The sequence below is a fragment of the Cryptotermes secundus genome, unplaced genomic scaffold, assembly GCF_002891405.2.
Source record: "Cryptotermes secundus unplaced genomic scaffold, Csec_1.0 scaffold559, whole genome shotgun sequence".
In the NCBI taxonomy this organism is placed as follows: domain Eukaryota; kingdom Metazoa; phylum Arthropoda; class Insecta; order Blattodea; family Kalotermitidae; genus Cryptotermes; species Cryptotermes secundus.
This window is the reverse complement of record NW_019718620.1, coordinates 299779-324679: the sequence shown is the minus strand read 5'-3', so window position 1 is coordinate 324679 and position 24901 is coordinate 299779. Positions and strand designations below refer to the sequence as shown.

The window sequence follows — 24901 nt, the reverse complement described above, 5'->3', positions numbered from 1 at the left end:
TAATGTCAAAGCCGAGACTTGAAAACATGACCCACTGAGTTCGAAACAGGACTGCTACTCATTCAACGGCAACATTCCGTATGATGATGATAATGATGATGACAAGAAGAAGAAGAAGAAAAAAAAGAATAGAAACCTGATGATCAGAAAGAAGAAAAATATTTCATTGTGTTTTAAATTTTTATGTATTATTTCTTAACGATGTTTCATCAACTGCAAGGCAATATAAACTTAAATATCATTGAATGGACTGCCTCTGTGGTCTAGTGGCCAGAGTTCCTGGCTACAGATCCTGAGGTCCAAGGTTAGATTCCCGGCGCTTCCATATTTTCTGAGAAGTAGTGGGTCTGGAACGGCGTCCACTCAGCCACGTGAGGATAACTGAGGAGCTATTTCAAGGAAATTGCGGCTCTGGCCTAGAAAACTGAGATTAACGGCCGTGGGTATTCGTTGCACTGACCATGTGTCACCCTCTATCCGCAAAAGTTGTCACTAACTTCGCCGACAAGCGGCGGTCGCTCGGTCGGTATAGTTCGCTTGCGGACTAAAACACGGAGTTTGTTTTTGTAGCACTGAATGAGAAACAACAAGAAGGTAATTAATTGAAACATAATGAGTGAGTAAAGAAAAGGTTGGAGTCACTTCTGAATCCGATATGAGTTTATATCATGTTTAGTAGTTTCAGGTTCCTCAGTTCGGACAGGAAAAATACGGACGTATTCGGTATGGTCAAATGTTTTCGGCTCAGATAATATAACATTTAAATACATACGCAAGATAGCATTAAGCAGAGGTGAATCTTGTATCAATCATAACTCAGTGTTGTTACATCACATGGCAATGTGGGCACATCCGAGTCGTAGTAACCTATATAATGCAACTCTCACCTACATATCGCAAGAATGTGGTCGATACAAGTTCTGAATCGATATTGCCAATTACAGAAACTCGTCAACTTATTCAGTCGATTCTTTCTTAATATGAGGAAGCCAACATTTCTTTGGAAATCGCTATATAACACAAAACCGGGTGGGACCCGACACGATGATAATTAGTTTCCTAATTTTTAGCCGAGCTACTTTCTTGAAAAACGTCTCAGTTCTTAGACTATAACAAAATCCCAGTATTGCTAGACCCATTTCTGTCACCACAAAACCTAAATGGATAATACACGTATTCTGAACCACTTCACATTTTCATATTTTATGTCACCAAGATCAATTTTGGGCAACGTTAGGTGGGCCCTTGCCACGGGGACCCCTCAGGTTGCGGTTGGAGGAAACGACCACCAGATATGGAGGGTAGCTGCGAATGTATTGAATAAGCAGTCGCAGACAGCCGAAAATAACTGGTCCTCCAGCTTTGAAGTTTTGCGTGGGGCTAACAGCTCCTCACCATAAAAAAACGTTTGTTACGAAATATCACAAAGGTCCTCGGAATTGGACGGATTCTTTGGATAAACAACCTAAGATAAGGAAAATGTATATGAGATTTGGTAGGTGGATTGTAAGATGTCTGTATATGGCAGGTTCGCTCATGACAGTTGCGAAAGAAGTATCAAAATATAAGTCAGATTTAGTGGAAGTAAGCGGCCTCCGTAGTCTATAGGTAACGTTCCCACCTCATGACTCGTGGTACGCGGGTTCAAACCCGGCGGAGATCGTCGAATTTTTAAGGGCGGAAAAATTCGGGGAACAAGTCCTCCAGGAGGGACTTCAAGCCGTGTGTGGCGTGTCGTAGCTTTACGGCACGTAAAAGAACCTCATATCTCCAAAGGAGGTCACTGAGCCAAATTTAAGGAAGTTTCCCGCCCAACAAGTAATCTCTAACACCTCTGATAGATGGGGGAAGCATTATAGATACCGCCAAGCTAGTGGAGGCCGAACTCGCTGGCTCGGTCGGGACTGATGGTACGCACCAATATCGGTAGGATATAGAGACTGGTAGAATATCATAGAGGGAAGCACAATGGACCAATACTGGTCTAAGTGCATGGGGAAACCCACCCTCTCTAATAACTAACTAACTAACTAGTGGAAGTACAGGAGGTCAGATGGGAGAGAGGTGGCACCGAACAAACAGGCGAATATATATTTCTCTACGGAAAGACGTGATAAAACTGATTGTAGTAATTATCGGGAGATATCACTGCTATCAACTATACATACAAAATTTTATCCAAAATTCATCTCTCAAGGGTAAGTCTATATGTTATTGGGGATCATCAGTGTGGGTTTCGACGTAACATATTAGCTAATGATCATATCTTTTGCATTCATCAGATACTGGAGAAAAAAAGGGGTGTACAACGAGACAGTACATCAGCAATTCATACACTTCAAGAAAGCCTATGATTCAGCTAGGAGAGAAGTATTCTACAATACATTCATAAACCTTTGGGTGCCCATGAATCTAGTTAGGCTCATTAAAATGTGTTCAAACGAAACGTGCGTTAAAGCCTGTATAGATAAATATTTGTCTGATAATTTTCGTATTGAAAATGGTCTAAAAAAAAGGAGATGCTTTATCGCCACTGTTTTTCAATTTAGAATATGCTGTAGAATATGCTATTAGGAAGGTCCAAGAAAACCAGGTGGGACTGAAATTAAATGGGACATATCAGTTGCTGGTCTATGCTGATGGTGTGAATCTATTGGGTGATAATATACAAATATAACAACATAAACAACATAAACTTTAATAGACGCTAGTAAGATGGTTGGTCTTCCTTCTTGCTGCTTTTTGGCACCAGGATACAGTGCAAAATCGTGACATAAACAAAGATAGCTAACAGATCCTTTGATAATGTGGCACAGTTCAGATATTCGGGAACGACTATAACAAATAAAAACCCGATTCAGGAGGAAATTAAGATGAGGCTGAATTCGGTTAGGCTTGATACCATTCAGTCAGGAACCTTTTGTCTTCTCGTCTGCTTTCTAAAAATATAAGAATTAGAAAACTATAATTTCACCTGTGGTTCTGTATGGGTGTGAAACTTGGTCTCTGATACTAAGGGAGGAACATAGACTGAGAGTGTTTGAGAACAGGGTGTTGAGGAGAATATTTGGACCGAAGCGAAAAATGAAGTGATAGGAGGTTGGAGAAAACTGCATAATGAGGAGCTTCATAACTTATACTCTTTGTGAAGTATAAACAGAAAAATCAAGTCAAGGAGGATGATATGAGATGGGCATGCAGCACGAATGGTGAGAACAGGAATGAATGTGCGATATTGATGGGAAAGTCAGAAGGAAAGAGACTACCAGGAAGACAAAGATGTTAGTGGGCGGATAATATTAAAATGGATCTCATAGAGAGTTAGGATGGGATAGTATGGACTGGATCGATGTTGCTGAGGATAGAGACCATTGGCAGGCTGTTGTGAACACGGCAATAAACTTTCGTGTTCCACAAAATTCTGGAAAGTTCTTGAGTAACTGCACAATTGGCGGATTCCCAAGAAGGGCTCAGACCCATGAATGAATGAATTGACCAAGAAAGGGTTATTAGGTCTGGCACATAGGTTGAATATAATTATATTCATAGATTCGTTTAAAGTTCATTTAACTGCNCTCTTCTGTCCCCAAGGTCATCCAGCATCTTCTTACGTCTTATTCCTCGTCTTATGGTTCGCATACATGGTCTCTCTGCTCTCTATATAGTAATATATAATATATTTAACATAATACAATATAAAATTACTTATAAAATATATCAGATTCCTATAAATTAACCTTAAACGTCTGTAGCGGTGTTTCCTTTAAAGCAGGCCTAACAAAATATTGTCATGGCTCGATCTTTAGAGCCTCCTTTGTAGAAATGGAATGTACAACAGGAAACCGAGGCGATCATTGAAGGGAAAGACGCTTTTAGAGGCGTGCTGAATCCCTTAAATCCTTATTCCTTAACCTATTCATGTGATGATGTAATAAGAAATTTACAATATAAAATGGGTAGGCTACACAAATTCAACATAATTGATTAATAATTATTATTATATACCAATTATGAATTTAATTTACGATGATTCATAAATTTCACCTGGATATTCGCAGAAATTATTTCGGATAAATCTATAATTAATTTAGTTTCGAAAAAGAGAAATCCAGCCAATTGCAATGTCAGAGTAATGAAATCCATTTCTGAAGATAGAACATAGACCACAATTTCGTCATCTTGCCATGTGGACCATCTGCTCCATTATTGTCTCTGACTCTTCTGTAATGAGACCTCAATCCGCAAAGCGTTCAATTACAAACGCCTGCCCAGATGGAAATAGTTGCAATTCGCTTCGATGAAGCAGTCTACACAGACTGGTACTACGGTTTCTATTTTGAAACTTCTCCATTATTTTAATTTGCCAGCTTCGTGCTTTACGAGTTTTTTTCCCTTGGCACTACAGCCCCAGTGGGCCTAGGCCTACCTCCATGAACTTCTCCGTTCACTTCGGTTTTTCTAGATCTTACACATTCGGTAGGACTCCTTGGACGGGTGATCAGCTCGTCGCAAGGCCTCCACCTGTACACAAACACAGAAAAACGCACACAGACATCCATGCCCTGAGTGGGATTCGAACCCACGATCCCGGTTTCCAAGCGAGCGAAGACAGTACATGCCTTAGACCGCTCGGCTACCGTGACCGGCAGTGTATAAGAATAATATATAAGAATTCAGTTCGTACCTCACAGGAAACAGATCCGAACCCACGATCCCGGTTTCCAAGCGAGCGAAGACAGTACATGCCTTAGACCACTCGGCTACCGTGACCGGCGATTTACGAGTTTGGCCTGGTCTATTTAGCGGCATTGCAATAATCGCCGAAGTTCTAACATTAAATTGGATATTAAGATGTGAGTTTTGAAGTCCTCAAGGCTGTAAATATGAATATTCCCGTCATCTGGCATGTGACTTCTTGTATTCTGTTGCGGTGTAATCTGCTTTCCTCAGCATCATGATATACGAGCGTTCAGAATGAGGGTACAGATACAGAAAATGAGGAAATGGACCATAGCTGCGAGCATTCAATAGGAGACAATCATCAGTAAAATTGCGGAAAGAGGGATTTCGGAGAAAAAAATTACGAAATAAAAATAATTTGAGGCGGAAAATATGTGGAAAAACCTGTATTAGATGCAAACATTATTACTTACGGGTATATAATTTTATTATGAAAGAAGTAAACGGGTTTTTATTATATTTTTGGAATTATAATATGTAGATTAGTTAACAAACTGTACCATAAAGTTAGCTTAGTTTTCCTAACGATGTGAATGGTGATGCCGTTTGGCCTTTTAAATGTATGAACGAATTTTTGTGTCATTTTTAAACAGGAAAATATGTACATTGCTAGGTTTCCTCCTGCCCCTTCTCCATGCTGAGTCTCTGTCATGGATCCGAAAAGAATAAAAATATCCTGAAGGAATTCGGTTATATCTTCAGAGATACCTTGGTCTCTTCTTTCTAGCTCAACTTTAGCAGTTCGCCGTGTTAGTTGGGCAACTTCTCCTGCATTGCAATGTTGCATAAAGCCTAACTTTAGGCATTAATTAACTCCTGTAAGTGAGACAAAATATAACATTGATTACAGGAAAAATAAATAAAATAAAATTGTAATTTGCGCTTATATAATTTGATAAAATATCTCCATCGTCTTCATGTATTTTTCGTTAACCTTCTTCTTTATATGCCAACAGCATATTCTCCCCTGAGCTAGTCGCTCCATCTTTTATGTGGTCTCCCGCAACTCTTTTTCCCTCCTCTAGCCACTGGGACAACCTTTTCAGGTATCACGCATGACATACGGTTGTTCCACTCGTTTCAGTTTTATACACCAACTCTTCAGTCTCCTTAGTGCCACAATGTTGCCATTGTATTCTCTTCTTCAACGGTAGAGGCTCATTTCCCTTGCTTTCTTTCTCACTGCATTCAATTTTGCTGTTTCTAGCTTGTTTCTATTAATTCAGTAATTCATGACACTTAAAAACGACTACAGAAATTCAGGAAATTCCACCTGGTTGAATGCTATCTAACCCCAGCTATTGAAATATGTAAAATTCCACCATTAGTTCAGCTAACTGGTGAGCGTTTCGTTGAATTACAAATATACACGTATAACATAATAATAATAAAAAGTAAAAGTAAAGCTATCCCTGTAAGAGGCCACGAAGGCCCATAGGGTTGTGAGACTTTAAGGGTCCCACATTATCTAGACAATCGGTTCAAAGATGGCGGTAAGGTTGTCAGCCTTACGCGCCGGCCGCGCTTTACTTCCCAGGAAAATTATGTAATTAATTCCTGGTGCTCATTTTTTGTTAGAGACCGAGTCGACCCCAGGGCCATAGTGCGGTTGGAAGGAAATCCAATGACCTCATCAGTATTTGAACCCGCGACCTTCCGACTTGTAGTGCCTTAACCACTATGCTACTGCGAACTTAGTTTGTACGGCTGTAAATGAATATCTCTATCTCATAAAATATTTATTGGTTTGCGGTAAATTAAACAATTATATTTCAATTTATTTTAAATCTTTCAAAAGGAATTATTTCTAACAACTTTCACAAGGAAATTAATTTTATATTCAGTCAGTTATCTTTAGAAGGGTTCTATCTTCTGAGATACAACGTCATGTAGTCCGTTGCTTGTTATCAGCATGTTTTCTTGTTTGGCTTACTTTGTAACCCTGAAAATGGATCTAATATGTTACTCCGAAACGTCGGCTGATTATCAGAAAACCACACGGCGTTATATCCCGCCGCTGTGAGAACTTCAGTTCATACAAATATCTCTTGTAAATATTTTTCTTAATTCACCATATACACGAAAATATAATAAAGTCAGAAGGATACTTCGGTTCTAAGCAACCGGTTTACTTTAGCGGCTTCTATTTCTGGAATGTAAGTTGTGATCAAAAAATAAAATACTGCGCTCTTGCTATCTACAGAACACACTAACCTAGCAGCCATTTTACCGTATCAAATTCAATATGGAGACGAATTACTTGAAACGTGCGTGGGAAGAAAAGAGCCCCTTACCCATTAAAAGAATAAAAAGATGCGAGAGTGAAATATTCACGGTACATTTGGTCACTGACGTCATAGAAACTTCATTGATGGACTCTATCCATAGGAAAATGGATTACTTCGATACAGATGAGCAAAGGAAATTGGGTTCTGTTGCGTTGTGCGCAGAATGGCTTCCATTTTGTAGAGATCGCCTGCTTTAGGCGACACGATGTGTGGTTGACGGAGATAAGAACCACTAACATGGTTATAGATCCCCCCAAGTGTGGAATAGACTACCGTTGATTACAAGCTAACAACCGTGCACACCACAATCTGCCCCCTGCATTTCGCATTGACTAGAAATTGAATTATGGGCACAACCCACATGTAGGCTATGCTCCTGAAAACGAACTTCCACCCGGTTGGAGTATTTTTAATTTAGCGTTTCTGAAATTAAACGAAAACCAAGTAAACATCATACATGCAAACAAATATGTCACAATTATTATTAAATCTCTGATTACTTCGAATTTTAAAAAAAATATAAGAATAAATGTAAAACTCTTATTTTGGTTAGAAATAGTTTCGCATTTAATGCACGTCAAAACTGAAAAGAAGACGAGCAGATTTCGTATAAATACCGGGAACCTTACTGGTGTAAATTCAGATTGTCTTCTGCTAGCAACAGCTGAAGAAGACTTGACAGTATTCCACCGACTTCCAGACCAACATATTGGCTTAGGCGTATACGGGTGAGTTATCAAGAGTACTGTACAGTGACTGCTTTGTTACGTCACTTCCTATCATTTACATTAGCTTGAAATTTTGAGGGCAGTAGGAATAATAGTGATGTAAAGAACAAAATATTTCAAAACTAGAAAGGTTTAGGAGCCGACCACGCATGAGCTGCTGGTAAGTTCTACTCTCTCATCGCATCCAGACATATCATAAAATGTTTAGTTCGTATGAAATAACTACTTACAATCAAAACATTCTTTTACTCTCGTAAATATTTAACTACATTCCTTTGAATCCCCAAGTAATACTGTTATAAAATAAAATTCTCAGCCCCACTCTTCACCCAATATTATTAGTGTAATTAAATCAAAGAGAATGATATAGGGAGACCATGCAGCGTACACGAAAATATCATAAGTCATTGGAAGTTTTGGTTGAAAATCCTCAAGGGAAAAGACCACTTGAGAGACCTCGTCATAGATGGGAGATAATATTAAAATTGATTGTAAGGAAACATGGCGTAAATGGATGGACTAATCATACCGGGTTCAGGATAGGGTCTAAATGCGGGATTTCTTGCACAGAACTATAAAACTTCTGGCTACATCAAAGTAGGATATTTCTTGACGAGTTGAAAAACTGCTATCTCTTCAAGGAACAGAGTTTTTTTTTTATAATTCGCTTAGTGGGGGGTGGAGTCCAATTGGGTCCACTCGGCACGGCGGCCACTGATTTTGTGGAATGAAAATTGGCAGGGGAAACCGAAGTACTCGGAGAAATCCCGCTCCAGCGCCACTTTGTCCACCACAAATCCTACTTGACCAGACCCGGGATGAACCCGGGACGCCGTGGTGGGAAGCCAGGAACTAACCGCTTGAGCTATGAGGGGGCCAACGAAGAGAGTTAGTTATGCTTTAACTAGTGATATTATGGAAATATATGTCCTCTTTAATAAAATAGTGCAATTTTCTCCATAACACGCGTAATATCATACATCCAGAACTCCGTCGCCATAGCCTTGTTTATGAAAAATGACGGTGACAGCGAAGTTTGCATTACCTCCCTCTTGGCATTATTCCTGTGCATCAGTGGTGGGATGCGCACGAAATATAACATACGACACACAATACGGATCTTCAAGCATCACATTGTGGGCTTACGGAGACACGGAGAAAAATCGTAAGGCATTCCTTCTTTCTCCTGCTAAAATTCGCAAAGAGAGCAAGTTTCAGTTCATCCTAGAAACTCTCCTGTTGTTCCCTTTACCTTGCTGGGTACTAGACGAAGGTGAGTGGGGCTCTTCGCGCTTCGGAAACTCTAATCCCCAGAAGAAATCTCGTATCACTCATGTGGCTGGGTGGGCTCCAATCCCATTTGCCCCGGTGGCGGTGATAAGAGTTTGCCGGTACAGTCGATAGTTGAACCACGTTCCGTCAGACTTATCCCACCTACTTATTAACCGAACCATTAGATTACCGCCTCTGTGGTCTAGTGGTCAGACTTCCTGGCTACAGGTCCAGAGGTTCGGGTTCGATTCCCGGCGCTATCAGATTTCTTTATGAGAAGTAGTGGGTCTGGAACGGGGTCCGCTCAGCGGAGGAGCTATTTGAAGGAAATAGCGGGTCTTGTCTAGAAAACCGAGATTAACGACCGTGGGGATTCGTTGAGCTGACCACGCGACACCCTCTATCCGCTAAATTTGGCACTAACTTCGCCGACAAGCGGCGGTCGCTCGGTTGGTATAGTTCGCTGGCGGACTAATACCACGGAGTTTTTTTGTTTATTTGTTTGTTATTAGATTCGTTAAGTTTTTGCTAACTGAGTCTAACAACATAAGCAAATATTTTATGTCGTTTTCCTACAGGAGCCGCAAATTAGGCAGGTTGTGGATTCCCTTTGTGGTGTGTTATCTGTTGCAGAACATTTTCTTGATGCGGAAAACCCGCCTGATAATCTTGCCGGCGCGATGCCTAGCCATGATCGGCTTCCTACTGCTCTACCTCGCGTGTCCCATCCTGGCGGAGATGTCTCGAGGCAAACCGGACCGTGGGTTGGCATCCTCTTTCCAGCTTGAAGTGTTAGAACACTGTGCCAGGTAATTATGTATATTGGTCTTAAGTTCAACATGCATCGCACCTAGTAACCATGTATCCATAATTCTTCAATCATTGACACTTATAATATCAAGCTCGAGTACATCGACACTATGGAAATGCATGAAATGCCCAGCATCGATCAGATCGACCCTATAAGTCTGACATGTCTGCCATATTGTGTTGCTTGGAGCAATTTCCACTGATGAAGGAGCGGAAACCAACTCCAGCAGTCATGTGAAATATATATTTCGTTCATGAACACTTAAATTTAATAAAATTTCATTCAGATCTGAATGTGAATAACGAACGAGAATTCCGTGGTAACTTATATTGGTTATATGAAGACTGGTTGGTTAAGAATACTTGTACTAAAACAGAGGCGGTCAAAACGGAGCCATTTAAGAAAATAATCTGACCTCAGCCAATTTTGAGATCTTATTATTAAACGCGAAATTTTATAAATTTCCGAAATTGGTTCCAGTACATAAACTTAGGCCTATTCTTTCAATTTACTATACCTAAAATATGGCATAAAGAGTAAGCAAGTAAAAGTGAAGCTATCCTTGTAAGAAGCCATGAAGGCCCATAGGGTTGTGAGACGTTGAGGGTCCCACATTATATAGACAATCGGCTCAAAGATGGCGGTAAGGTTGTCAGCCTTACGCGCCGGCCGCACTTTACTCCCCAGAAAAATTATTTTAATTGATTCCAGGTACTCATTTCTGTTAGAGAGTGAGTGAACCCCAGGGCCATAGTGCGGCTGGAATGATTAGGCCAATTGAAAAAAATTCCAATGACCTTATCGGGACTTGAACCCGCGTCCTTCCGGTTTGTAGCATAGCCCCTCAACCAACTACGCTACTGCGTGTCTAATTCTGACTCCACTGAATTTTATCTCTACGCCTTCAGAACACCACAGTTTACATGCAGGTCCATTCTGACCAAATTAATGAGCAGCGACGCTGAGTTTATGTAATTTGCACATAAAATTTAAGTTTTGTTTCAGTCAATGCGAATGATTTAACATTTTATCTAACAAACGTTCAACAACACAGTTTTTCTGGGGAGCCTCTCCGGTCCTAAACACACCAAAATAACCCCACGTCTCCCCCGGCCAACCCCACCCCACACCGCGTAAGAGCAATCATCCACCGCTGCACTGCAGGCTGCAGAGTCTGCGACGTTCTTAATAACGTATGGAAACTTAACAGACCAGTTTATTAGTCATTATAAACTCCATGATGCACGACCTAACTAGAGAAGTTTAATGAAGTTCTGCAGCTCTTAAAGACACGACTTGCTTTCAAAGGACTTCGAAGTTCTTATCCCCTTCACAATTGGACACTACCTAGAGCGACTTCTATCCGGTTTACACAACAATGGTCTATTTCTCGATTTTTTCTACGCCTAAGCCTCAAAGCTTATTTGTTTCCTATAGGTTTTCTGACTAAATCTATGTACGCACTTCTCATATCCATGCGCGCAGCATACATCAGACTCTCCTTGATTTAAACATCCTAATAATGTTTGGTGTAGAGATAGGGTTGGATGGTATGGATTGGATTATTCTGGCTCTGAAGCAGGAATCGGTGGAGGGCTCTTGTGAACACGGTTACATAAAATGCAGGGAATTCTTGAGTAGCTGCGCAACTGGCGGCTTCTCAACAAGGACTCAGCTTCGTGGTCTTAGTTAATNATAACATTGGATGCACTGACATGCGAACTGCTGCAGTGCGGCCGTTTCAGTTGGTGAACAGTTGCATGAAGATTGTCTTGTAAAGCAGTAACACGTTACAATTAAATGTGATTTTAATGACCTTTAAAAGTTTTTTGGGGGGGGCACTACAGCCCCAGTGGGCCTAGGCCTACNAGATCATGATACATTTTTTCGTTCTCCTCATTTTGTCTCTTTTTTTTGGGGGGGGCACTACAGCCCCAGTGGGCCTAGGCCTACCTCCATGAACTTCTCCGTTCACTTCGGTTTTTCTAGATCTTACACATTCGGTAGGACTTCTTGGGCGGGCGATCAGCTCGTCGCAAGGCCTCTACCTGTACAAAAACACAGAAAAACGCACACACACAAACTAAACATCCATGCCCTGAGTGAGTTTCGAACCCACGATCCCGGTTTTCAAGCGAGCGAAGACAGTACATGCCTTAGACCGCTCGGCTACCGTGACTGGAAATTTATGAGAATAATATATATAAAAATCCAGTTCGTACCTCGCAGGAAACAGATCCGAACCCACGATTCCGGTTTCCAAGCGAGCGAAGACAGTACATGCCTTAGACCGCTCGGCTACCGTGACTGGCTACAGGCTCAGAGAAGTTCATGGAGGTAGGCCTAGGCCCACTGAGGCTGTAGTGACAAGGGGGGGGGGGAAAGAGCCTGAAACTGTGTTCTTCCATTAAAGCCATACAAAACGATTTATCCTTCTGCTGTAATTAAAAGACCCATTTGATTTGTCAGTATAAAATGGGTCTTGCCGAAAGTCAGTTGTCTTTCCAAGGTCCGAAATTGAATCCCGGTGTCTTTCACTGCCTATAATATTTTTGTTGCCTGATATAACCACCCAGGTGCACGAGGCCACTTTCTGACTTTGCCGATTGCTGTGAGAGAGAAGCGAGTTCGCTAGTTTATTGAAAAGACCTGAGCTGACGGGGAGAGAATCATACCTTATAAAGTATCAAGTTCTCATGTCACTGAATATCGTCACTCGATAGTGAGTATAAAACAGTCCCGGGTGCCACTTAGACAAGGTAAAACAAAGAGAATAATTTATGATGGTCTTCATGAGACCCACAGAATCAAACTTGCGACAGGAGGAGAATGACCCTAACTAACTACACGGAGCTGAGCCCTTCTTAAGAAGCCGCCAATTTTTCAGGTACTAAAGAAATTCCAACAATTTTATGGAACTCAAAAGTTCATTACCGTGTTCACAAGGGCCCTTCACTGGTCCCTATACTGGGCCAGATCGACCCAGTCTATACCATCCCATTCTATCTCTCTAAGATCCATTTCAACATTATCCATCCATTTATGTCTTTGTCTTCCTAGTAGTCTCTTTCCTTCCAGCTTTCCAATCTCATCCTCCTTGACATGGTCATTCTAATTATACTTGGAGAAGAGTACAAGTTATGAAGCTCCTCACTGTGCAGTTTTCTCCAACCTCCTATCACTTCGTCTCTCCTCAGTCCAAATATTCTCCTCAACACCCTGTTCTCGAACACCCTCAGTCTACGTCCCTTCCTTAGTGTCAGAGACCAAGTTTCACACCCATACACAACAACAGGCAAAATTATAATTTTGTATATTCTAATTTTTAAGCTTTTAGACAGCAGACGAGACGACAAAAGTTTCCTGACTGAAGGGTATCACGCCTAACCGAATTCAGTCTCTCTTAATTTTCTCCTAAATCAGTTTTTGATTTGTTATAGTCGTTCCCAAATATCTGAACTGTACCACATTTTCAAAATATCTGTTAGTTCTCTTTATATCATGATTTTGCCTTGCATTCTGTTGATGAGGTAACATATACTTAGTCTTTTCTGTGTCTACTTATAGACCAAATTCCTTACTAGGGTCAATTAAAGTTTCTGTGCATTTCTTTATGGTATCTATGTTATCACCCAGTAGATTCACATCTTCAGCATAGACCTGCAGCTGATGTGTCCAGATTAATTTCAGTCCCACCTAGTTTTCCTGGACCTTCCTAATGGCATATACTAAAGCAAAATTGGAAAGGACTGGCGATAAAGCATCTCCTTATTTTATGTAAACCAATGAGGATAGGGAAATTATCCACCGCGGCGGCCCGGGTTCGATCCCGGGTCTGGTCAAATTAGATTTGTGGTGGACACAGTGGCGCTGGGGGCGGGTTTTCTCCGAGTACTTCGGGTTTCCTGCCGATCTTCATTCCACCAAATTCTCCATCATCATAATCACCCGGGGCAGGCTACAATAGGCCAATCAGTGGCCGCCATGCCGAGTGGACCCAGTTGGACTCCACTCCCCCTTAAGCTAATTTAAAAAAAAAAAGGGTAATTATCAGACAAATGTTAACCTATACGGACTTTACCATACGTTTCGTTTAAACACATTTTAATGAGCCTAACTAGTTTCCTGGTGCCCCAAATTGTATGAGAATATTGTACAATACAATACAATACAACATAGACTCTGTTGTTGGAGAAGACACCTACTCAGTTGGGTCTCTTAGAGAGAGCTAACTTCAATCACTGGATTAAAGGGCCCAACAGAGTAGGTGTCTTTCCCCCTCACCTGAGTACAGAAACAGATACAGTTTCCAAAACGTTGTAGTTTCTAATTTCTAGAATATCGGACGATGGACCAAGTCCAAAAACCCAGTAATTCTGAATGTTATACAGATTGTCAGAACCCTTGAGAATGTACCCTTAGATTGATGTCGCCAGCTTACTGGCTGACCGTACTGCGTATAAGATTGACGACTCGAAATGATTATCCTACGCACAAGCTCCGTGTTTCGAAGCGTTAGGAAAGCCGCAGAAGAATATGTAACTAATATTAATAAGGCTGACCGCCTCTGTGATCTAGTGATCAGAGTTCCTGGCTACAGATCCAAAGGTCCCGGGTTCGATTCCAGGTGCTACCAGATTTTCTGAGAAGTAGTGGGTCTGGAACGGGGCCCACGCAGCTTGGTGAGGATAATTGAGAATCTTTTTCAAGGAAATAGCGCCTCCGGTCTAGAAACCCGAAAGTAACGGCCGTGGGGATTCGTTGCGCTGACTACGGGACACTCTCTATCCGCTAAGTTGGCACTAACTTCGTCGACAAGCGGCGATCGCTCGGTCGGTATAGTTCGCTTGCCGACTCAAGCCATGGAGTTCTTTTTGTTTATTAATAAGACTAGAAAGATGTAGGCCTATCCCAGCCATGTTACACCAAGAACGACCAACACGTAGAACGGCGTCATTTACCTGCAGGTTCCGTGTCAATGCAAAGAATGCTTATACGTTGTCCGGAGACCAGTTATCTTCAATAAGATTTCTTTCCCACAGCCCGCCGGAGGACCCAGGGGAAGGAGGATGTGCGGACAGCCGGAATGCTCTAGCGAAGATGACTCGGACCGTTCCACCGGACAATGAACACGATAATACTTGCTCCACAACTGATGTATTCCTACTGGAGAACACCTGTACAGTGGACCAACGTCCTGCGGAGAACGTACATGGACATTCCAGACAAGCCAAACGGTATGCAAATGCCTCTCCTAGAAGACTTTTGGCTGCTCGTTCAACGGACCCGACTGCAGCAGTCGTTAAGATACAGGCTCCTCGGCATCAGGTTAAGTACAGGTCACTGAAAAGACGAGAAGTTCCTGACGTAGAACTGGCAGTAACTTCTCAGCAACAAGGCATAACAACACGAACTCTGTTATCTGTGGAGAGTGCTGCCAGAATTGCCTCAGAGCGAACTGATACTGTCAGGAGAGCTCTGTCCATGGAACATGATGAACCCAAGGAAACGGCTAAGAAGTTACTTTCCCGCCGAATACCAGAGTTGGAAGCATCGCGAAGGATGTTAGCAGAAAGACAGTATCCTAGCAGAACCGTTCCTGACTCAAGGGCCTTAGTCGAAAGAGACATTTCTAGGAGACAGTCAAGGGAAAGGCAAGCTTCGAGACGTACAATGGAACGTGGAATGTTTCAAATTGATGGATCCAGGAGATTCACATTTGAAAGACAGTCTTTTCGCAAACTTTCTGCCGACCGTAGAGTGTCTGAGTCCGATGTTTCTACAAGAACGTCAACTGAGAGAAAATCTTCCCTGAGAACTTCAACGGATCATAGGATGTTCGAGCCTGATGCAGCCAGAAGATCGTCTGTCGCAAGGCAATCTGAACGGAGGATGTCAACTGAACGCAGAATTAGCGAGCCTGCTGCATCTAGGTTATCAGAAAAAAGAGAGTCTTCACGAAGACTGTTAACAGATCGTAGGATGCTCGAATACAGTCCTTACAGGAGAATGTCTATTGAAAGGCAATCTTCTCGAAGCCTAGTATCAGATAGAATTTCTAAAATTCGATTTGAGTCTATGGCATCTTCTGAAAGGAGCTTCTCTGGCACTAGATCCTCACGCAGTCCCACAACCGACATCCGTCAAGATGGTTCTAGAAAAACTCGTTTGGGAATAAGGACATTATCGGAAGAAATACAGGGAAGCCGAGTTTCAAAAGAACGTTTGTATCCTGAACGACGATCAATTTCAAGGGCAGTGCAGCCAGAAGAGCGAAGACATTATGCAGAGAAGTCGTTTTCTAGAAGAAATTCCCTTGATGAAGCTCGAAGGTCTAATGAACAACATTTGAAAAGAAGCCTCTCCGAAGCAAGAATTAAATCCGAAAGAATAAATATCATCCGAGGGATAACCAGGAACATAAATTCCCACATTCCTTCCGACCACCGTGATTCTAGAACGTTTCCATCTACCGGCATAGCTATCAGAAGTTCAAGTACTGGCAGGGGATCTGACGAACGCCGAAATGTGAGAATGTCTCATGAGGGATTATTTCGCTTAACTTCTCCAGTTCGCCATCTATCATTGTCTTCCGAACAAAACAAAAATCAGAGGCAGTTTTCTGAATCTATTTCTAAAATATCTGCGGGTCGTCGAAATATAAGAATATCCAACGACAGACTGTCCCCCGAAATTTCATCAGATCTCATTGAAACTTTTAGGATTTCGGATGAACGACTTTCTACAGTTTCTAGCATCAAATTACTACCAAATAGAAACTCGATCAATTGCGTTGATGTATACAGAATTGCTGACAATCGAAGAATTAGTGCAACTTCAAATGAGATAATTTCATCGCCTAGATTATCAGCTACCCGGAGAACATCTGAAGAACACCGCAGTCTCACATTGCATCATGAAATGGCTCTTTTCCGTTTATCTCGAAGACATGTTCCTCTTGAAGAAAGGAGGAATATGAAATTTAATCATGAAAGACGATCCATTTCGTCGGAATGGTATAGTCGTCGTGCTTCAGATAGGAAAACAGAGAAACGGCGATTTTCTTCCGATAGATCAGCACCGTTTAGAATCTCAAAGGAAAGAAGCTCTTCAAAAACGTCAACTTCCACAGATCGCCCACTCACAACATCTAGGAAAATACTGTATGCGAATCCCTTAGGTGGGCGAACAGTTCAAGATGAATACAGGCGATTGCCTGAACACCATGCTTCAAGACGAATTGTTACCCGCAGCATAAGTGACGAACATCGATCTTCAGGGATTTCTCTTTCTAGGAATAACCACGCCGCTGAGTCTGAAACAACACGTAGTCTGGGCAGAAATTCAGTAGAAAAAAAATCCAAAGCAACGATCGCTGAACGTTTAAACAAACTCGGTGATTCACGGAGGATTTCTGCTAGACAACTAATATCCGAACAGAAATTTAGGTTTACTGAAAGGTCTACGATGTCTGCTGGTATTTCAGTATCTGCAACGAATTATAGGAGGGTTTCTGCCGAACGACTGGTACTGGAAAGAAATTCCAGGAGATGGTCTGAACGTCTGGCATCTGTCAGGTATTCCAGGATATCTGCTGAACGATTGACACCCGAAAGAAATACTGGAAGATCGCCTGAACGTCTAGCATCTGTCAGGGATTCCAGGATATCTGTTGAACGATTGACACCCGAAAGGAATACTGGAAGATCGCCTGAACGTCTGGCATCTGTCAGGGATTCCAGGATTTCTGCTGAAAGATTGGCACCTGAAAGGAATACTGGAAGATCGCCTGAACGTCTGACATCTGTCAGGGATTCCAGGATATCTGCTGAAAGATTGGCACCCGAAAGGAATACTAGAAGATCGCCTCAACGTATGGCATCTGTCAGGGATTCCAGGATATCTGTTGAACGATTGACACCTGAGAGGAATACTAGAAGATCGCCTGAACGTCTAGCATCTGTCAGGGATTCCAGGATATCTGTTGAACGATTGACACCTGAGAGGAATACTAGAAGATCGCCTGAACGTCTAGCATCTGTCAGGGATTCCAGGATATCTGTTGAACGATTGACACCTGAGAGGAATACTAGAAGATCGCCTGAACGTCTGACATCTGTCAGGGATTCCAGGATATATGCTGAAAGATTGACATCCGAAAGGAATGCTAGAAGGTCGCCTGAACGTCTGGCATCTGTTAGGGATCCCAGGATATCTGCTGAACGATTGACACCCGAAAGGAATACTAGAAGATCGCCTGAACATCTGGCATCTGTCAGGTATTCCAGGATATCTGCTGAAAGATTGACACCCGAAAGGAATACTAGAAGGTCGCCTGAACGTCTGGCATCTGTTAGGGATCCCAGGATATCTGCTGAACGATTGACACCTGAAAGGAATACTAGAAGATCGCCTGAAAGTCCGACTTCTGTCAGACATTACAAGAAGTTTTCTGCTGAACGACTTACATCCAAAAGGCAGTCCAGGAGGTCTACTGAAGTTACATCGTCTGTCAGGGATTTAACAAGGAATTCTCCTGAACAGATGGTATCCGCAAGAGATTCCAGGAGGTATGCTGAACGTTTGGCATTAGTCACAAATATCAGAACCGTGTCTGTCAACCGAATGGCATTTGGGGAGAATTCTCGACGGTCTGTTGAACGTTCAGTTTCATTAAGGAACTCTAGGCAAATTTCAACCAGATCTTCCAGATCTGCTGACCCAACTGTAACAGTTTTGGGAACAAGGAGTTCTGCAGAACGATCGGTTTCTGAGAGGGATTCAAGACGCTCAGCTGAACGTCTAGCACCAGTTACTATTTCTAGGGTTTATACCGAAAGAGTAGCATTTGTCAGGCGCTCAGTTGGCAGTTGGGCACTTGGAAGAGATTTCAGACGCGGTTCTACTGTACCACTGGCATTTGAAGTGGATATTAGACGATCAGTTGAACGTTTGGCAAATAACATAAATTCCAGGACTTCCGCTCAACTAGTGTCTCAAATGGAGTCCAGAAAATCAGTCAACTATTCATCTTCTCTCAGGAAACCAGATAGTTTAACTTCTGCAAGGAAATTCAGAACTTCTGTTGAGCGAATGTCATTTGTAAAAATGGTCAATGGAAGGAGATCTGTTTTGAAACAATATTCAACTGACCGCTTTGCAACCAAAAAACTGACAGCCAGGGCATCTAACAGAGCTGTCTTCTCTGAACGCCTTGTGTCACAGCCTGAACAGGTCTCTATCATTCGCTTTACTTTGAAGGCTCCAGAACATTACAGTACCAACAGGATGACAAATGTTAGAAACACAAAACTGTCTTATGGACATATCTCAAATAATCAAGATCTGTACCAGAGTTTTGGGCTTTCTGAGAGACGATTTATTACTATGGATAATACAACACTGAAGACTGAATCATTATTAAGTATTGGTTTGCCACTGGGAACAATACAGAAATCTATTTTAAATTTTATGCCTGCTCAATATTCAAGCTGGACTGACAAGATCACTGAATATGTAAGATGTGCACTGGCCACTCTGACTTTATTTTGGCCAGCATTAACAATTTGGAAGGGAAATGCTTTGGAATATCTTACAAGCTTAGATGTGATACTGGGATTCTCAACTAAAATGGATCGTTTCAACAGTTTCTTTGCTGACAAGGTAGAGTTTTGCAATGTTTCATTTATTATATTTTGATTTACTATAAACATCTAAGCACAACATATTTAAGGTGTACATGGGGTTTGAATGTAAACTTCCATGCATTCTTACGCTAGTGGAGATCAGTGGTCAATTTCATCTTTCAGGAGCACTACCATTTGCTTCTCTACATTTCTTATTGCATCATACTAAAATCTTCATAGCTCTTGCAAAGTATCTTACTAAGATTTAAATAATCTATAAATTTCATTAAAGTTAAATTACAAATAATTAACCATACCCACAAGACTGTAATATAAAGAATTAAATGCCATAATTGATTTTTACATTTCTATCATTCATTCATCCATAAAACAGCAAATTGTTGCAGCAGACTGATGTGTCAAGAAATGATAAAAAGAAGGTAAAGCTACCCCTGTAACAGGCCATGCAGGGTTGTCAGAGAATGAGGCTCCCACATTTTCTAGACAGTCAGTTCAGAGATGGAGGTGAGGTTGCCAGCCATATGCGCCGGCTACCCTTTACTCCCAGGAAAATTCCTGGTACCTATTTCTGCTACTCATTATTGAGTCAACCCCAGGGCTATAGTGCAGCTGGAAGGATTAGGTCAATTGAAAAATCCCATGACCTTCTGGCTTGTAGCATAGTGCCTCAAGAAAATTTAATTTGCTGATCCTGTGGAACACAAAAGATGGCCAGAGTAGAAGTAGCTGATGTACCTAAGCAAGAAATCTTATTTGTATTTGTATTGCTGAAGGAGTTGAAGGCATAGATTCTCTAAGGTTATAAATGCTAATTATCACATTATGCTCACAATTTAACACATTTTAGATTCCTATTGTATTTTTGAAAGTTAAATATATATCACTGATAGCTAATTCAGTTATGTTCTAAACTTCCAGCCAACCTCCAACTGTGCTTTTGTACCTGATGACCTGGCCCTCATTGGCTCCACCAAACCAGCTCCTGCAGTCATGAGGTAAATATTAGCATTCTGTGCTGTCTGAGCATTGCATGGTAATATTATTAGACACAATTCCCTTAAGATGAAAAAGCAAATAAAGTGAATTCAAAGTCCATAGCAAAAATCTGGAATTTCAGTATACACAGAGGGGCCCAAAAAATGTACTCACTCTTTTTTGGAACAAAATGACATGTAGTTACAATTCTTGCGCAGAGAGAGAGAGACATTGTAGGTGTTCGAAGGGACCACCATCAGCGGCTAAACAGTGTCGATGCCGCCACTGCTGAGCAAACTATGGTTGTCAGTGTGTCTGGTGTGATGGCTGCACACGACGCTTCGATGGTTTCTCGTAGCGCGTTCAGTGTAGCTAGCTTTTGTCGATAAACTTCAACCAAGGTTCGCTATAGGTAGAAGTCGAGAGGTGTTAGGTCTGGAGACCATCGTGGGTACTCAGTAGCACCTTTTCGACCTATCCATCGTCCAGGTAGAGTGTCATCCAAGTATGTCCTGACATTTCAATGGCAGTGAGGTGGAGCACCATCTTGTTGTAGGTACAATCTCTCATCTCCAAACAGCTCTCAAATGGCAGGGAAAATCGATGTCTGAAGCATATCGAGATACACCTGACCAGTCACAGTACCTTCAAAGAAGAAAGGACCAATCAAACCGCACGATGACAGACCACACCACACCCGGTAGATTCACTTCCTTGCCCACGGGAATGTGTGGATTTACAGCAGCTGTTGGTGGCTGAGTTCCAAACTCATTCTGCCATTGTCGTTGTACCTCTTTAATGTTGTCGTACTTCCAGTACCACTTCGATACAGCCTTGCGTTGCTCAAAGAACAATCTTTCAGCCATTGTTGCTGTCTTCTGCTTGCATCGTGCATGCGGCACGACACTCACATGACTCATGTGACTTTTGCCATCTGTTGAGAAAACATTACACTACACTACACTACCGCACCACGATGATGGTGCGGTNTTCCAGTACCACTTCGATACAGCCTTGCGTTGCTCAAAGAACAATCTTTCAGCCATTGTTGCTGTCTTCTGCTTGCATCGTGCATGCGGCACGACACTCACATGACTTTTGCCATCTGTTGAGAAAACATTACACTACACTACACTACCGCACAAGAATTGTAACTACATGTCATTTTGTTCTAAAGATATTGACTATCAAAGAGTGAGTACATTTTTTGGACCCCCTGGTATATGGCTTACCTAACACTACTTCTACATTTATTAATTTTATCAGATCATGTATAATCACAAACTATCCATCAATGTTGATATCTGACAACTTATTGATTTTATTAATGTCCTGTTCAATGATGCTTTCAATAGATCAAATTTAATACTATTAAAACATAAAAATATTAGTGAATTACTAACTGAAAAGGACTTGGAAGGAAGTAGTTGTGGTCTAATTTCATATCTTATCCCAACGTTTATCTGAAGAAACTGAGGAATATCATAACAATTCATAACACACAGTGTCTGGGCCAAGATTTGAATCCCAAACCCTCAGAATACAAAGCAAGAGGGTTACATACTAAAATACAGCATTCTGCAGTAACAGTATCAAGAAGTGAAAAAAAAAATAAAATATTTTTTCTCTGTACAAGGAGAACAAAGTGAACCCCACAGGGTAAGGCAATGTCTGTCTGTCCATACATTTCACATTCAAAAGTACTAAACAAATTTAAAAGGAGTTTGGTATTAGGGATATATGGCAAATGTTCCAACAAATTTAATTCTGGTCCTTATCAATCCAATGTAACATATTTTAAATGAAACTCAGCTCAAACTTTATCAAATTTACCAAAGATGACTTATTCCAAACAAAGTGGAACGTGACATAAAATATATTTCTCATAAGGATCTGAAACTTACATTTCTATTTTTTTTTTCCATATGGTGAATGCTTTGTGAAACACAACGAAACATATTTTCTGACACTATGCAATGACATGTATAATGTGATTTGCTTTGTTATAATAATATTTATACCCACCATATTTTGTTTGCAATAAATCATACTGAGTGAGCTGGTTCATGCATTAATGCAACTGACTTGTATTCAGTGGGTATCTGGTTGAAATCCCTGCTAAGGCACTGACTATTCTGACTGAGGATTCTGATGTTTTAAGTGAGTCCCCATAAGCAAATTGCAGAAGAGTATCTCAAATTAGGTAGAATATCAAGGATAACGAAGAGTTCTAGCTGCTGTGATAGAACACTACATAGACCACTGAAAGTCAACGGACATTTCAGTGGAACATATCGCCTCCATCTTCAGGGTTGAACAGTAAGCCAAGCAAGAAACCGGCATAAAACAGGCAGACTGTTCATCTGAAGTATCAGGTGACTTTCAACAGACTACGTGGCACTATAGCCAAGAAGGCATAACCATGCTGTGAGAGACACAGATCCTATAAGTTTGATGAACTGTTCAAAATTGCAAAGCTGCAAAGAATGAATTAAAAAAATATATTTCTTCCACTTCATAATTCGTGTTAGAAACAGCTATGTTACAATTTAGCCAGGGTTTTTCATAATTCATTACAGGGAGAAAGGTGGACTACTCGCTACTCTGATTGGTGGAGGTGTCAGCGCAGCAGTCATGATACTGTCAACAAAGCCTAAATGAAGGCCAAAACCTAACAGATCTGTTCACCCCTGTGTCTCCATACAGTACACTGCAACTTATATAGGTGTTTCAGTAGTGTAATCCAGCAAAATATTAGATAATATGTAGAAATATTTAAACACATTTCAGTCATTCTTAAACAGCCAAATTCTTCAATCCTTTATAAGCAATTATATGTAGTTCTGATTTGATATTCACTCTAACTGTTCAACAAGAGACTTATTATCTACAAATGCAAGTTTCTACAGGAATATTTGAAATATTGCATAAGCCAGTATAATTTCACAGAGATGATGGATCATTTTTAATTTATTTAATTTATTTTAATCATAAGACTGATCTTAATGTTCATGTTAAAGCATTTACAACTCTTGGATTAGGCATGATCTATAAAAGAAAATGTTTTTAAGACACTTCAGCACTTTGCACATATGACAAATGTGTTCATAAATGTTTTAACAAGTTTGCACAAACATTTATATGCACAAATACTTTTATGTTTTCTCATATACCTCCATCTCTGTAGAATAATCCTTACTGTTTAAGGCCACTTAAACTTACTGTTTACTAACCAAGAGGTTAACATTAACAGTGAATCATATTAACAGGGATTAAAATTTATCGGCATGCAAAACATTAAAATGCAAACTCTTTATATTAATTCTTATGATCCAAGCTTTCAAGAAATTGCCCTTTCTAAGGGACACAAGGATCCAGGCAACTATTAAATAATTTTCTATAATACTGTGCCAAATTTTAGAGTACTCAGGAACTATTAATTTATGCATAGCTGTTTAAGAAGTGGATTCTGAAGGGTTCAATGATGGTGTATAGCATTCAGGATTATTGGATTTTTGGGCTCTGTCCACTTTCCAGTATTCTGATATACACTGTTTTGGAAACTGGAACTGTTTCCATCCTCAGGTGAGGGGATGGTAAACACCTACTATGTTGGGTCAATTAGAAAATGCTAACCTCAACTGTCCAGCACTTGTGGTTAGCTCTTTCTAACATACCCAACAGAGTAGGTGTCTCCCATCCCCTCACCTGTGGATAGAAACAGGTCCAGTTTCCAGAACATTGTGGATATTAGAATACCAGGCACTGAATAAAGTCCAAAAACCCATTAATCCCATGCTTAAATAGCATAGTGCCCAAAGAATGAATTTCAGAAAAATGATTCACTTACTTCGTACCAGTGTTAGTAAATTAACCTCAAAACTCTATATCTCTCTTTTTTTTTTTCTTTTCTTTTTCTTCCTTTTTTTTTTTTTTAATTCCGATTGACTACACAAATTAATTTCTAAACTGATTTCATAAAATATTCAGATTACTGCTATATATGGTCTGGACACTACTTTCTCTGTAGCTTACATTTGCTTGCAAGAAAATTACAAAGGTGATCAGAACTTCAAGGTCTATGGTCTATGTTCCAAGCCAAATATAAAACCTTTAAAAATCAAACAAATATTTTTATAACAACAAAATATTAGTAACTGGTTTATGAACATCAATTAAGAAAGCGGATATTTAAACACATATGTTTCCAAGACACAAATTAATGAATAAGAGTAACGCTCTAAATCTTAAGAATACGTATTAATCTAATCATGTCAGGAAACTTAAAATATTTTATTTTCTGAATACTGAAATTAAAAAATATTAAACTGTCCTGTGATATATATGTTTGCTTACATGTACAGTGTAATGTAAACATTTATGTGGATATTCTCCTTGTAGTTGCATTGTTAGAATATTAAAGTGCAGCATCAAAAAATC

General features: G+C 40.6%; 1 protein-coding gene across 1 annotated transcript; it reads left to right on the top strand.

The window, feature by feature from the left end:
* Positions 1–7669: 7669 nt before the first annotated feature.
* Positions 7670–24901, top strand: LOC111862246. Its single transcript, XM_023847460.2, has 5 exons — positions 7670–7756; positions 9662–9837; positions 14882–19502; positions 20405–20481; positions 23041–24901. Exons 2-5 carry the CDS (start codon positions 9674–9676, stop codon positions 23120–23122), a joined length of 4944 nt encoding a protein of 1647 aa, XP_023703228.1. The 5' UTR covers positions 7670–7756; positions 9662–9673; the 3' UTR covers positions 23123–24901.

Coding starts and splice junctions, on each gene's coding strand:
- LOC111862246 (XM_023847460.2), top strand. CDS start 9,674: ATGCGGAAAACCCGCCTGATAATCTTGCCGGCGCGATGCCTAGCCATG. Junction 9,838..14,881: donor GTGTTAGAACACTGTGCCAG/GTAATTATGTAT, acceptor TCTTTCCCACAG/CCCGCCGGAGGACCCAGGGG. Junction 19,503..20,404: donor ACAGTTTCTTTGCTGACAAG/GTAGAGTTTTGC, acceptor CTAAACTTCCAG/CCAACCTCCAACTGTGCTTT.